Raw genomic sequence first — 16,681 nt, forward strand, 5'->3', positions numbered from 1 at the left:
TTCACTTTGTTAAGAGGAACCAAGAATCTGGATAGCTACATAACATTTCTCAGTTTTCTAACTCTGACAGATATTTCAAAGAATTTCAGAACAATGCAGGCCAAGTTAAAGCTATCTATGAGATGAGAAGAGCATGTGATTCATTAGAGCAGCGATTTTTAATCGTGGCTGTAAGTGAGAGTCACTTGGGGAGCTTTGACAAATCCTGAAGTTCAGGCCACAGATCAGGCCAATTAAATCAGAATTTCTGGGGCTCTGCCCCAGGTATCAGTATTTTTTCAAAGCTACCCAGTTGATTCAATGTGCAGTTGAAATGAAAACCACTGTGTTGGAGGCTCTGGTGTACCTTCTCATTTCTCTTGTAAACTTAGGGTTGGCATTATTGCAAGGATAAGTGAGACCTCAGATGGTCTCTGTGTGATTCGTTGCCTTAATTAGCACACACCTTAAAACACTCAACTTTAGTCTCTGCTGCATTTCTCTAGTAACTTCCATCTGTGGTGAAACTTTGGGTCTTCAGCTAATTTCATTTAATCATGATACCGCTATCATGTTAAAGGAGGGGGGGAGTCATTTTTAGAAATAAATGCTAGTTCATTCAATGAAATTAAATTTCACTCTCAGTAGTATTTTCTGCTCTATTTTTTTTATTAGCTTTTCTGAGAAAGAATAGTTTCAAGTCATATGTTGAGGCTGAAATAATTAACAGTGTAATAACCATTTTGCAGTCCCAATACCCCAAGTCCTATCTACTAAGGATGGCTTCCTAAGAACTGGAAAAAGAAAATCTTTACAGGTCTTTAAGAGGGTGATGTGTACTGAAAAATAAAAGATAGAATTGGGGGCATTAAAATACATGAACTGTAGTTCTCCATTTAATCCCCACACTCAAAAGGTACAAACTCCCTTGTGGTGCATATAATCTGGCCTGTGATTTTAGTTCTGACCTCTGATTTAGTTTTGATGTTTTGTCCTTTGATAGATTTTCAAAAATTTTTATAGATAGTCTTAGAAAGCCTGACTGTTATCCCCACACTGAATATATATTCTTCATTTTTCTTGTTTTTCCTTTGTGGTAGTCCAGACGTTTCAGTCATATGGTAGTGGATAATTTAATAGACTAGACACGCTAAGCTTTGCCAGTCTCTTGATCTGTTGCTGTAAATAGCTTTGTCTTACTTTTGAGTTGTGATATTCAAGAGCTTGGTAACATAGGAACTGCTGATAAACAAAAGTTTTGGAGACTATTCTAACCTACAGAGGCACTTTATTTGGTGAAATCACAGTGTAACAAGGAAACTATAATGCCTCTGGAAAACTTTATGATGACTTAAGAAATATAGAAAATAAAAACCGATTGCTTTAAGAGGGAAAAATTCCTATACTCACTCATACTTACTCATTGGAAAAGACTAAAATTACAATTTTAAATGCAAGAGCAACTGATGGATCGTTTCAACAATTTGAGAAGTTATGATGGAATGATGAACCAGTTTCTTTCAGAAAAGATGATAATTATATTGAAGCCCAAAACTTTGAACTAAATATCACTGAAGACTATATGAATAACGGTTTAATTAGATTGCCCGAATATAGACAGTAAAAGTTTTAACTAATTCGAGGATTACATATATATACCATGCCTGTAGGAACTAAAGTTGTAGGAAAAATACAATAAGTAAACATTGTATTTTAACCCATTTTAGAGAAATAATCATGCTTATCTGAAACTCAAGTGAGAGTTTTTAGGTCTTTAAACTGATCCTGGCTTGATGTTGCAAGTCAGCTTTAACTTACAGATTGATCTATGGTACCCTGGTCCTCTTGTGTCTAATTTAAGGTATTTTCATTAGATTTGTAGTGGTGTAAGTCTTATTCTCTCGTCACTCACTTTCTAAATTTAATTAAAAGTTTTAAGGGTATGTGTGTGTGTTATACTTTTGTCCCACCAGATTATAAATTGTTTGAATGACTATGCCATATACACATATCTTCCTTTCTGTGCCTAGTGCAATGTTTTCCACATAGTAAGCACTAATTAAATGCTTTTAAAACACAGTGAATTAATTTTCATATGCAACATGGCAGTTCATCATAGCATTTGTTATTTAGCTACCTGATTGCTGAGATAAAGGGAGTCTACTGTAAATTCTACATAACAAAACAGTAGAAGGATACAAGAAGAAGGAAAAGAAGAAACCATTCCAAGACTTACTCTGTAGTCACTTGACGTCACATAAAATATAGGGAGGAAGGCCAACCAGATGATGCACGTGGTGTACATGGTAAAACCAATGAACTTGGCCTCGTTGAAATTTTCTGGGCACTTCCGCGTTTTGAAGGCATACACAGTGCATAAGATGACCAGGACTACGTCGTAGGTAAGTGAGATCAACATGCTGGAATCTTTGACGTTGCATTTTAGGATAACTGTTTCTCGCTTCTCTGGAAGGGTGTGCCGCCTGGTGCCTGGAGCCTCCAGGATGAGCCACACAGACACGACCGCGATCTGCACCAGTATCAGACCCAGGCAGATGAAAACCTGAGAACTCGGGCTGATAAATTTTGGCCTCTGAGCGCCATTCTTTACCCCATCGAAGATGCGGGCAATGCAGTTTGTCTTGGTCAGCAGCGCTGAGTAACAGACAGCGAAGGAGGTCCCCAGCCCCAGTCGGCGCAATGCGCAGATGACGGGTGACGGCTTGGAAATGAAGAAGAACGTCATGGAATAGGACAGGCCAACCCCAAACAACAGGATGTAGCAGAGCTCCCGGCCTGATGCTTTGACCAACGGTGTGTTGTTGTGCTTGATAAAAACAGTCACAACCATGCATGTGCACATAAAACCCAGGCAGGCAATGGTGACCGGACCAATGGCCCAGGCATCTTCCCACTTGATGTAGTCCTCAGGAAGGTCAAAGCAGCCAGATAGGTCTGCAGTGGGCCACTGCCCAAGGCCGCAATCCATACAGGTGAACTCATCAGCCAGGTATTCGTAGGGCTCGCAGGGGATGCAGATCCAGCAGCAGACATCCCCTGGTTGCATATTCTTCATTTCATTGGGTGCACAAGGGTCACTGCACTGGGAAGTGGGCATTGAATTCCGGGACCAGTGGATAGAGTCAACATCTAGTGATAAGGTTTCTGACCAATGACCAACCTTCAGGTAGGAGTACTTGCCACCCACATACTGGAAGTTGAACACGTTGTATCGTCCCATGCCATCTCCAAAAGTGTCAAACTTGACAATGCTATCTACACCTTTATTTGTGATGAATGGAGCTGTGATGTGTAAAGTAAAAGAAAAAAAAAAGAACACTGTTTAGGTGTCTTAAGTATGATCAGTCAATGACTTTATATCATACACTTAGCAAAACTGAAATAACAGGGAACAGGATTCCAAGGCTGAGATAATTTATCAATTACCATTGAATTTACATATTAAAAGCTACTGGAATACTCAAGCATTCATAAATTCATTCACCTAACATTCCTGAGTGCCTCCTATGTGCCAAATGCCTGTGACAATCCGTGAGTACAATATAGTGTCTGCCTTCAAAGGAGCTGATTATGTAACTTGGGAACTGGCGAACGGCAAACATGCAGTCATAGTCTATGTGGTATATAAATATTCATTTCTTGAAAAACTCCAAATAGGAATTGGACAAAACTGTTAATCGCATCTGTATTATTTATTGAATGCCTAGAAATTAAATATTTTCATGGAAGTATATAATTAAAAGGAAGATTTTTTTTCTCCTTCAAAGTCAAGAAAAAATATTTTCACCATAAGTGGATGGTATGTTTCTTTTAAACAGTTTAGATGATTCAGATGGAAAAAAAACATTCATCCATAATCCTTCAACTGTAGTATCTTCATATTTTGGAGGATAGTCATTGTTACTATGTATTTGCAAGCATCTATATACAGCATGCATGCTAAGTCACTTCAGTCATGTCTGACTCTTTTGTGACCTTATGGACTATAGCCCACCAATCTCCTCTGTCCATGGGATTCTCCAGGCAAGAATACTGGAGTGGATTGCCATGCCCTCCTCCAAGGGACCTTCCTGACCCAAGGATCGAACCCACGTCTCCTGTGTCTCCTGCATTGCAAGCAGATTCTTTACCAGTGAGCCAATGGGGAAGCCCCATGTATAACACACTCCTATCTATCTGTCTATCTACGCACAACCTGAATATTCTGAAGGCACCTACAGGATGCAGAAGCCATGTAATTGCTTTAATGTTTGTTCCTAACTGTACAGGATTGGTACCCTCAGCACTGTCTCTTATAGCTGGCATCTAAGAGCAGCAGCTGTCTGGGCGTGTCTGGTTCCTCTCTTCCAGCTGCTGCTCATTATGCCTCTTGCCAACATCTGCTGCCGTTTTTATGCCACCTTCTCTGGTTGACTCTGTGCCTACTATTTCACACTGCTGACTTTTACTCTTTCCTTGAAAGTAGAGAATGTGGCTGGTGTCTCTGTGATGTGTAGACAAATTTTATTAGTTAGGGAAGGCTTGCCTGTGTGGACAAATAGACCCAGGTTATTTAAGCGTTCAAACACAATGGAAGTTTATGTCTCCCTCGTGCAGCAGGGTAAGGTCTTGGTCCATGGGTATCTCTCCTCCACACAGTGATTCAGGAACTCGGGTCCCTTCCATCTTGAAGCTGCACCAATTCCTAGGGCCTCCTTCTCATCAGCATCCACCCAGTGGAAGGATAAAAAGAGTATGAAGTAGTTGAACCTGCTTCCTGAAAGTATAAACCTGGAAGTGGCAGGTGTTTCTGTTCACATTTATTGACTAGAAATTAGTTACAGTGTCACACCCAACTTCAAGAATGGCTGGGAAATGTCGCTTGTACAGCTCTTTTGTGCATAAAGGACCTCTGGGAGGATGCCCAAGGATAGTGGTTACCAATGGCAAGAGATGGGAAGTGGGCAGATGCATGGCAAAGATGGGTGGGAAATTTTTACTGAATTCTTTTATATTTATATTTTTGCATTTTGAAGCATATGATTATAATGCCTATTCAAAATACAATAATAAAAAAGGAAAATATACATTAACAATCAAGGAACACCAGATATTTGAGTAAACTTCCAACCTGGAAGAGAAAGACAAACAACCAGAAAAGGAAACTTGGCATCAATAGAGACAATGCAGGGAGCAAAAGATGAAAACTTTATAACAATAATGAGTTCAGAGAGATAGGAAAAGATGCTGCATCTAGGAGATAGCTACAGTCTATTCTTAAAAAGGAACATTCAGAGAGCAAGAATGAACTTTTGGAATTGAGAGCAGAAAATAGAAATTCAGTATAAGGATTGAACGTTAGATTTGAGAGAATTCTCAAAGTTTGACCAAAATGCTCAGAAGGAAAGTAGAAAATAAAACAAAGATTTGAGAAGATTGTATGGAATTTCAGCATTCAATCAAGAGATGTTTTAGAAAGAGAGAAAGAGAAAATAGAAGGAGGACAGTATCAAGAGAGTCAAAGTAAATTATTGGACAAACTGACCTGGGAAAGGGTGACAAGAGACTATTGCCCTTTCTTATGAGCTTTGTCAAAGTCACGTAAAAATTATGTACATGTATTGTTTTGATAAAAATAAATTATAAAGTTAAAAAGTATAATGAATATTTGGGCCAGGTCAGGCAGAACAGCTTGCAAAGTAAATAAATAAGGAAAATGATACTGCTGCAAATATTATCACAAGTGCTTGGTTAAGTGAGTGGTGAACAGTCGTTGGGTGGAATTTTTTAATATAAATTTTCCTCTTATTAAATCTGTCTCATTAAATATGTAACAAACCCACTGTCAGCAGAAGTGTTCTGATCCATAGTTTGGAATAAAGAGCTACTGTGTCTGTGTGTGTATTAGTCCCTCAGTAATGTCCGACTCTTTGAGATCTGAGAGAATCCTGCCCGGAGAATCCCATGGACTGTAGCCCTCCAGGCTCCTCTGTCCACGGGATTCTCCAGGCAAGAATACTATTGTGGGTTACCATTTCCTCCTCTAGGGGATCTTCCCAACCCTGAGATTGAATCTGCATTGGCAGGTGGATTCTTTACCACTGCACCCCTTGGGAAGCCCTTGCTATGTCTATACTAGAAGGAAAAAGAGTGAAAGGGGAACCTAGAAGAAAAAGGTAAACCATATCTGCCAAATATTCCACAAGGGAGAATCTTCCTGTACCTGAATGCTGATCCAAAGACGACTGACCTGGGTAGTGAGGAGGCAGGTAGGAAAACCTAACTCTTTCTCAGGTGTTGCTGAAGTGACTTTAAATGACAGAGCAGCGTGAACGTATCGATCCTGTCACCTTCCTGATGCAGTCACAGTTGCTTCTAAGTCAAATGACTCACCTGGGAAATAGTTCAAGTCCAGTGACCCGGAAATAGGGTTCTCTGGAGATAAGCTGTACTGTTCTTTAGAATGAGTTTCCTATTTCTCGAGTTGAATCTCCCCAAGGGAACCAAGCATCATTCAAAATGGAAAGATAAATCACCTCTGTTGTTGTGGTAACAGCATGAAAAAAACTAAAGGGGTTGGGGAAGAATTGGAAAGATAGAGGAGTTTTTGTTTTGTTTTTTTTTCCACAAAGACTAAGAACCTTTCTCCAAAATCTACTTCACTGCACTAGTACGTCAAAATCAGGTCTTCATGTTGCAGAGGAAACCTGATCTGGCCTCAACTCAGGAGACTAACTTCTCAGTTTAGCTCTTTATCCAGTTAGTTCTGATCCCAGTTTCAAATGGATTTATTCGGGAAGTTTCATACCAAGGTGAGCAGCCCTCCTAGGGTCCGTTTCACAGAGATGAGGCAGGTCGATACCTTACAAATACCACAAGTCAATGGCAGGAGGAAATTAAATCAGTTCTTTATTTTTTCCTCTCAGACAGAAGTCCAATAAGGTAAGACAGTAATGTGGCTCTTAACAGGCTGTTAATAATGGGAATATAACTGCCACTGCCTGGGTTCACATCCATAAATGCTAATAAAGATTGCAAGAGCTACCAGCAGCAACATGGCTTCAATTTTATAACCAAGCCATCACTGAAATTTCCGTGAACTATTTTGATGGATTGGAATAAAGACCTAGGTGAGAAGACAGAAAATGACTTTTCCCTTGAAAGACCTCATTAGGGGTCAAGAGGTGAAGAAATCAAAATCCTCTGGCTGGAGCCAACAGAATCCTTTACAAACATCATGCGGCAGGAAGACAGGAAAGAATAAAAATGAACTCTTGGCTATGTGTAATTAACTTAACTACTGATTAGGAACACAATTGCTGATGCATTTCCACGGTTATTTATCACCTGAGAGTGGTTGCTGAGGCACAGCACCATCTAGATGTCTGAAGTGCTGTCTCATACAGGGAAAAATACTGGCTAAGTACCTCAGGTGCAAGGGGAAGTGAGTGTTCTAGAAAAGCTATTGAAAGAACATCAAATTTTTTTTTTTTTTAGTGTTAAGACTTGGTGTAAAGACATCTCCAGTTCTCCTGAGAAGTTAGCACAGCTAACACTTCTGATGTCTCATCACACATTTTCCTGTTTCCCTATCCACAATCATATTACGGCTGAAATTTTCAGCACTGGAGGAGGCTCAGAAAGGAACAATGTTTTCCTAGACTAAGAATGAAGAGTGTGGAGGCAAGGCACAGAGAAAATAGCAGTGAGTGGAAATTAGTGAGATTTCGATCTCCTTCAGCCCAAATTCAGGGGGCAGGCTCAGGGTCCGCTTTCGCTTGCTTTTTTTTTTTTTTTGGTTTTAGCTGGAAGGTTCACGGTGGCCCCTGAATCTTGGTTAGGGGCCATTTTTAACCTGAGCTAACGTAACTACCACATCATTTTCTACCCTCTCTTCCCCAAGTCCTAATCTCCATTACATAATCTATTGCTTGTCTCACATGCCCTATGATGAAAGTTTTAAGAACTTTTAATTGAAATACATATACAGAAAAGGGGTAAAAATAAGGATTATCACAAAGTGAATACTCCTATGCAACATTATGGATATTAGGAAATGAAACATTGCCAGTACTCTTGTTCCTATCCCTGTTTATCCTTGCTTCTTCCCAAAGGTACCATCATCATCTTTAAGTACCATGAACAATGGTTGCCTGATATTATGCGTGATATGAATATAGTAATAAAGTATGGGTTATGTTATTTCTAATATCTTTTGCTCAAAATGAAGGTTGGTGAGATTCATTCAAGTAACATTAAGAAGCTATAGTTGGTTTACTTTTATCGATGCATCACATTTTATTATATGGATGTGCCACATTTACTTAGCCATGCTGCTGTTGATGGTCATGCCTTTTCCCTCTTCTTTTTAAAGTCTTCAGCTTATATGAATCATACTTCGTCTTTAGCTGGGTTATCCTGGCGGTAAACCTTAAGACTAGATTTGGGTTCAAATAGTTGATTTGAGAGTTGATAGGGAAATGGAGAAATAAGACATACAACAGGAGTGAATCCAATACAGAGTGTGTGTGTGAGCGTCATGGGTCTCATTCTCCCTGGGGTCTTTACAGAATGGGTGTTGGGACAGAATACCAAAGCTACTGCCTAGCTGGGATGGGACAGCTCTTGTTTGTCATTGGTTAATGGCTGCCCCAGGCCCCTTCAGCTGCTCCAGGTACAGGCAGAGCCTGGATCTGTGGCCAGAGAAAGCTCCCTGGCAGAGGGTCACAGATGCTTCTATTAGGAAGCCCTTGACATGTATGAGAACATGAGTGCTAAGGGTCACTGGGGAGCATCTCCTGTGTGATGCTACGACCTTTCCAATACCTGTGTGCACTTCTGATGTGTGTACCTGTGTACAAGTGTACATATGCACATCTGGACAGTAGTAAAACTACTATGTATGTGGGTTCCGGTTGCTTTACTTCCTGAATGTTGCTGCTTTTGAATTTTAGCCGTTCTGATGGAAATGTAGTGATATCTCAGATGCGGTGCCATCAGGCTACCAGTTCCTCCTCTGTGTTGGTACAGTGTCCTGTACATTTAACATTAAGAACATAGAGTACATCTTGGAAAAGTTTCCACGGTGTGTCCGTCTCTTCACTAGGTCCTAAGCCTCTCATTCATCTGTGCTCTCCCTTCATCCAAGGCGATGCTGGGCATGCAGTATGCATTCACTGATTGTTTCCTAAACTGATGATTAGACTTATTAGGTCGAATAGCATCATTCTAAGAACTTCAAACACATGCCAGTGACTGAGTCATACCAGAGACCGATTAACCATCAGTCTCAGGAAATGGGCCTGCACTTGTATTTTGATAGTTTACTGTGTTATTGTAAAGCCATGGTTAACAGCCAGTGGTTCTCAGCCAGGAGTGATATTCCCTCCCAGAAAATATTTGACAATGTCTGGAGATATTTTGGTTGTCATGACTCAGGCTGGGGGCTACTTCCATCTAGTGGAGAGAGGCCTGGGCTGCTACTAACCAGCCCACGAGGCACGGATCACAAACTCACAACAAATAGTTTCCCAGCCCTAAATTTCATCAGTGCCAAAATTGAGAAATCCTGGTCTAAGGGAATACCTGTTTGGAATTTTAGAAATAGTTTAATAACCTCAGACCTCTTTAAAAATTGAAAACATCCATTCCAGAGAAATTCTTTATTGGTGTTGTAATATGGATGTCATAATTATCTAGTCTTTTTCCTTCCTCCAGTCATTTCCAGCTTACAAAGTCCTTTCCGTGTTCTCCTTCAAAGTCCTTTCCTTTTCACATTTGCCAACAGCTTTACTGCCCCCCAGCCCCCTCTCCACATCCTCTCACCTCTGCCACAGACCCCATTTCATACAGATCTCTGTGATTTTCCTTTTATCCATTTTGGAAGAAACGGTCAGCCTAGCTGGGTGTCTCCTGGCCGTCAGTCACCTTGTAGGAGAGCAGCAGCCTCTCGTGTGTCACAGGGGTGGTGTCAGGGACCCTTTTAGAGCAGATCACAGCAAGAAGAGCTGTCGGGGGAGGTGGGGGATAGGCAGTGGGGCCTCTGTGGGAATCGTCTTCCTTTTTAATGTGACATCTCCGGCACAAATCTAAGCACCCAAGAACGCTGTGACTTTGCAACACTCACCAGAGGTGTTCAATTTTATGAAAAGAAATTGTGAATTCTGAGGATAAATTTAATCTGTCCTCATGCTTTTAAAGGTGACTACCTCACATAAATTAAATAATTTAATCACATAGATTAAAAAAAAAATCCTTCCCCAAACCAAAGTTGGATACAAGCACATGTCCATGACTCTGTTAAAAAAAAAAAAAAAAGGCATCTGTTTCCCATTGTCCTGCCCTTCAGTCACTTGGCCTGCTGGGCTCCAATTCTAAATGCTTCACAAGAATGAAATGTGAAGTTGAAAACTGAGAAAATCCCTTTCAGAGAGGTGATAGTAAGTCAGCAGTAAAAACTGTTAAAAAAAGAAAACATATTTAAAAAATAGTAGCAGAGCTAATATTCTGAAGAACGTAATCACAATTGCAAGAATACTTGATAAAATGAGTTTCCTTTTTTAAGCAAATAGTATACCATTTCATATAAAAAGCCAAACAGCAGAAATTTTATTCAGCATTCATGGATGAACATCCACAGATAGGCAGGGGCAGCTTAGCATGCGGTAACTGCAGTTTCTATGAGGGAAGCAAATTAATTTCTAGTCTCTTACCTTATGCATGCCTGGACATGCATTTGACACTCTGTGTGATATGGTGCAAAGAGAATACAGGGGAAATAAATTGCTTCTCCTCCCAGTATGCGGGTCTATTGTTACATTGTCATGTTTTTCCTAAATCACTGTAGCATAGCAGGTCTTTACTGAGAGGGACTGCATCAGTGAACTCCTGTATGTTAAGTGACCTTGTCAGGGCATCAAGCACTTTCACACACTGTTAAAAATTCCAAACCTGCATCTTCCCAAAAGGGTTTCTGTTTCGCTGGAAATAATTAAGGTGACAAAATTGAAAGTAATTGCTTTACATTTTCACCCCAATTTGTGCATAAAATCTATTTTGAATTATTCTAAAAATAAGAGTGCAAAGGGTATCATAAATCTAGTTATTTTGTTTCTTCTTAGAAAATATTCCTAGAAATTAATCAACCTCAGGAATCATTTTAAATCAGATGAGTCTTCCGCTCTTCCTCCAATTGTGTTAAGTTAACTTACTGATATAACTCTAGCATATCCCTTATATAATTATATATTAGTATGTAATTATCAATTATATAGGGCTTCCCAGGTGGCGCAGAGGTAAAGAATCTGCCTGCCAATGCAGGAGGTGCAAGAGATGTGGGTTCAATCCCTGGATCAAGAAGATCTCCCAGAGAAGGAAATGGCAACCCACTCCAGTATTCTTGCCTGGAAAATTCCATGGACAGAGGAGCCTGGTGGGCTACAGTCCATGGGGTTGCAAAGAGTTGGACACGACTGAGCACACACATACATGTCAATTATATAATTAGATAATATCTACTGACAGTATCTATAATGTATATAACATTATGTATACTTATATAATATATAATTGTTATATTTAAGAGATGTTAGGATTCTATCACCGAGTTAATTTTATCTATTATAAAGTCATATATATATCATTTTCTTGCATAAATTCCCTCATTTCCCAGATGGTACTTTTAGTCAAAACCAGAGGCTAGGGCATTGTTAACATCTAGTACTTTACCCAAAGTCATCCTTGAAATCAGTGAGAACATGATAGTATTTGCTGATAGCATCTGAGCAGGTGTGTAATAATGAAGGTGGCACAAATTGTTCTTGGGACTCATCTACTTCCTTTTCATCTTCTTTTTTTCTCAGCATGCTTTTTTGTTCCCAATACCCCAGCTTCCCCCATAGTCCTAGGCAAAAGTAATTCCCATCAAAGTACTAGATTCTGTTTAGGTTACTCCTTTCAGGGTTGTTCATATTGAAAGAGATTATACTTAGAGGACAGTGTGAAAGGTCATCAGGGATACATTATTGATGATGGAATGTGGTATCTTTTAGAGAAAGAATTTTGGGCAAAGAAGGTTTTTCCAGCTTTCCTAAAATAATATCCTTTCATGTTTTGGCCTCAGCCCTAAGAAAGAGGGATTTCTGCTCCTTCCATCTTATCTTTCTCCTCCACAGAAGAGAATCTGTGGATGTGATTGGCAGAGTCTTACATTTGTGTATCGTTTTCCCCTAACTGTCAGAATCACAGTGATTAAGAAAGACAGGCAGGTACTCTTCCACCTCCCATGGCCAACTGATGGAGGCACCCACCTCTCAGGGCTGGCCTGGGCCATCTTCATGCCCACGTTTGCACCTCTAGTCTGCAGAGCATGCAGACATGCTAACATTTGTCTAGTGGCTCTGATCCTCCTCCAGGCTCTCTGTTCCTCCTGCCTGGAAGATGGGGGGAATAAAGTCCTGATATTCACTCCTCATGTGAACAGACATTTGGATTTGTAGGCTTAGAATCTGCTCTAAAGATTCAGCTGTTTAGAGGGAGGAAACCAAAGCTTTTTTCCTGCTTCTGGCCTTTGCCTTATATCCTACCTGTAATGTCACAGCAGTATCGTAGGGCGAGGGCGGTGGGAAGGAGATCAAGCCCTTGCTCATTTTTTTTTTTAACAAACAATTGAAATTTGTTTCCTCTTGGCTTATTGATACTTATGTACTAAAACCCAGGAGGAGAAAAAGGTGAATAGGGATTTGGCACTGTAAACAACCTACTTCAGGGAACTGTAAAAAGAGAAGAATGAGTCTCAGTTGTTGGAAAAATGGTTTAATGGCAGCATTCAAATGTCTAATGTTTCTTTCAAATTGTAGTTATAGGGTACATGCACTTGTATTAGAATTAAAAGGACAGGGAAAAATTATAGAAAAAGCTGAGAGGATGGGAGGGGAGGAGTGAATACTGGCTGATCTAACTTTTTCCTGAAACTGAGGAAAGTTAGGACTGCTCTTACCCTAACTCTGGTCCTCATTACAATACGTATGTATGAACAGCACCTCATATGATATCTGGTTCACAGGGAGTGCTAGCAATCCAAAACTGTTATTATTACAATGCATTATTGTAACATCCTCCTAGGTAACTTTCTGTATCCAGTCTCTCTCCTCTCCCCGCCCCCCTTTATTTTACTGGTTCACACTCCTATTATAGCCTGGTGGTTCAGTGGTAAAGTATCTGCCTGCCATTGTAGGAGATGTGGGTTCAATCCTTGGGTCAGGAAGATCCCCCGGAGAAGGGAATGGCTACCCACTCCAGTATTCTTGCCTGGGAAATCTCATGGACAAAGCAGCCTGGCAGGCTACAGTCCATGGGGTCGCAAAAGAGTTGGACACGACTTAGCGACTAAACAACAACAATATATAGCATACTCCTATCTATCCATCTATCTATACAACCTTAATATTCTGAAGGCACCTACAGTATGTGGAAGTTAGGTAATTGCTTTAAAGTTTGTTCCTAACTGTACAGGGTTTAGTACTTAGAGCATCTTATTTGTGAATCTGTTTTGAGAATCATCCAGAGATTGATGTGGTTTACAGCCTTTCCCCAAGATTTGGACTTCCATACTTTATTTCATTTACTTCATTGAAGGATGCCTAGCATCTTGTATATTGGTGATTCTTGGGACTATACCCTCCAGAATAAAGTATCATGCTAAATTCCACAGTCCTGCAAAATCCAGTCCATCTCACTATTTGCATGTTTCACTTTCTCCCTTCACAATGCACAAGAAACTCCAATAATCCTCTTCCACTTTGCCATGATGCAGCCTGCAATTTTCCACCTGCAGCTTAACTCACCCCCTTCCCTGTGCTCCATATGCCCTCTCTTTCTTGTAAATGCCTGTGAAATTGCTCACATTGAATTGCTGCCCTTTGCTGAATCTCAGCTGAAAGTGTAATTCCTCTCTGAGCCTACGTATAACATTCCTTTTCTTCGGCATTCATCATCTTTCTCTTAGTATAAATCGTTTTTGTCTCTCTTTTCCATTACTATCCTTGTTTTGAGCTCCTCAGTGACAGAAGCCAAACTCTATTCTTTCAGAGATTGTAACCTGGGATCCATAGGCTAAGATCAGCCTGAGAAATAGTTTTATTTGTCCTTTACTGCATTTGTAAAAGTGTTAGTTGCTCAGTCATGTCCAACTCTTTGCGACCCCATGGACTGTAGTCCTCCAGACTCCTCTGACCATGGAATTCTCCAGGGAAGAATACTGGAGTGGATTGCCATTCCATTCTCCAGGGGATCTTCCCAACCCAGGGATCGAACCCAGGTCTCCTGCATTGAGGACAGATTCTTCATTGTCTGAGCCACCAGAGTATTTGTAAAACACTTGAATTAGCTTTATTAAAATACTGAGAGAAAAGTTTAGATTTATTTTCATCTCTTGAATCACAGAAAGACCGGATAACCCTGGGCCTTTATTGAAAAACTGCCATGGCTGATGGGAGTTGCAGTTCTAATACATACTTGGTGAGGTATTTGAACTTCCACCCCTCAAAGAATGCCTAATACAGAATAGGTTCTTGAAAAACAGTTGTTTTAAGTCAGGTGTAACTACCTCAACAAATACCAAGGGAGATGGAAAAATAATCCTACTATTTAGGAAGAAAATTTAAGATTTCAAAATTTGATTTTCTTTTCAAAATAAGGAGAGAGGAGGTAACTGGAGGAAGTGTTTTGGTGGAGGATGCAAGTAAACAATGATGCCTGACCATAAATGAACTCTCTTCTGGGGTTCCAGAGCCCGAGTGTACACCTGTAGCAGAGAGTGATTCATTGTTAATAAATTGTTTATTTGCTCTGGGACCCCAGTCTAGACTGAGAGCCCCATGAGATCTGGAACCATGCCATGCATTGATTTTCACTGGGGCCTGCCTGCCTGCCGACATCAGAATCTGGGTTTCATCACTTACTGGTTACTTACTCGTGTTTCAGTGACCCAGAGAATTCCTGGGACCATTACATTGACAGTGCTTAGTATAGTGTATAGTGTACTGAAAGGTTCTATCACTCTCTGATTATTAGAGCATCTGTCCTCTGGTAGGTAGTTGAAAAATGGTTGTTAAATTAACAAATGAATGAATGAGAGAGTGAATCAGTGTCTACCATTGTACAGCCACTGTGCTGTCAGCCAACTGGTTCTCTGAGTCCTCATTAAATGGCTTAGGTCTGTTCCCATAATCATTACAGGAGCCATAGCTAATCTACAAACCATAGTTCTTTAGATTCCAGACTTCACTGACCTAAATTAGACTAAAACCACCTAAGTGTTTAGAACATAATATATTTATTTATAGCTAAGGAAACTTTCCTCTTCATTCAGCTTGTTACCATGGAGTATATTATCTGTAATATTGTCTTTGTTTCCAATTTTTCAAATTGCTTATGAATTAACTGCATCCCACCACACCCTAAACCTTGCCTGAGTACCTCTGTTACATTTGGATATCAACACACACACACACACACACACACACACACACACACACACAAAGCTAGAGGTAGTGAAGAAATGTTGGACCTTTTCTTCAGGGTGTAATTTTGGCTATGGAACTGAGGAAGAAAAACCTATGACTTTGTCTCTCTGTACTTCTAGGGATTTCTTGCCAGAAGATGGGCGTGAGGGGATGCTGAAGGGGAAAGAGCCTGGAAGGGTGGAAGCAATTTTGCTTTGGAAAGTTTGTTCTGGTTCTGCTTTCCTATCCCTATCCTTTTCTTTTGGAGAACCTATAACATGTTTGATAGTAAGGATTTTGTCTTATTAATTGTTATAACCTTAGTAGCTAGCATTTACCAATTTTGTGCTGGAGGAATGGATAAAGGAACTAGAAGAAGAAAGAAAGAATGAATAATACGAGGCAGAAAGCAAGGGACCTCCCCAAGCATCAGATTATAAGTTGATAAAATTCTTATAAACATATATGGTATAGCATATATTATTATAGTTTATTATTGGTGGTGGTTTAGTCACTAAGTTGTGTCCAACTCCTGCCACCCCATGGACTGTAGCCTGCCAGGATCCTCTGTCCATAGGATTTCCCAGGCAAGAATACTGGAGTGGGTTGCCATTTCCTTCTCCAGAGAATCTTCTCAAACCAGGGATTGAACCTGGCCTCCTGCACTGCAGGAAGTTTTTTTTTTTTTTTTTTTTTTTTTACCAACTGAGCCACCAGGGAAGCCCATTGTATATTATTATGATGCTATAAGTATGGTCATAACACTGAAGAAACCTGATATATTTAGGGTTAATACTTCAAAGCTTTCATCTGAATACTAAAAAATGTTTGCAAGTTAAGTAGGTTATCTGCTTGTGTAAGGTACTTAATACATACTACCTAATGAGTTAATTTGGGAAGGCCCAATTTAAGGTTTTAATTAATTTCTGTTATCTATTTTAGAATAATGACTTTGAGATAAAGTAATTCTTCCTCGCCTGTCCATGCAAGCACCAGGGCTGAGACCCTGATGGAAATCTGAGAGCACCTTTTGTATGCTAAGTTGCTGCAGTGTGTGCCCGACTGTGTGACCCTATGGATCACCCGACCCTATGGGTTACAGCCCTCCAGGCTCCTCTGTCCATGGGACTCTCCAGGCAAGAACACTGGAGTGGGTTGCCATTTCCTTCTCCAGGGGATCTTCCTGACCCAGGGACCAA

The 16,681-nt window shown here is 40.2% G+C and overlaps 1 protein-coding gene across 3 annotated transcripts in view; it reads right to left on the reverse strand.

Moving 5' to 3' along the window:
* The window catches only part of GRM3 (glutamate metabotropic receptor 3), a 226,397-nt gene that overhangs the window by 21,939 nt on the left and 187,777 nt on the right, over positions 1–16,681 (reverse strand). For all 3 annotated transcript variants that reach the window (XM_061166332.1, XM_061166331.1, XM_061166330.1), the window contains one exon: positions 2,216–3,282. In XM_061166332.1, coding sequence (XP_061022315.1) covers positions 2,216–3,282 — 1,067 coding nt within the window. The remainder of the gene's footprint in view (positions 1–2,215; positions 3,283–16,681) is intronic.

Source organism: Dama dama, chromosome 18, assembly GCF_033118175.1.
Source record: "Dama dama isolate Ldn47 chromosome 18, ASM3311817v1, whole genome shotgun sequence".
NCBI lineage: Eukaryota > Metazoa > Chordata > Mammalia > Artiodactyla > Cervidae > Dama > Dama dama.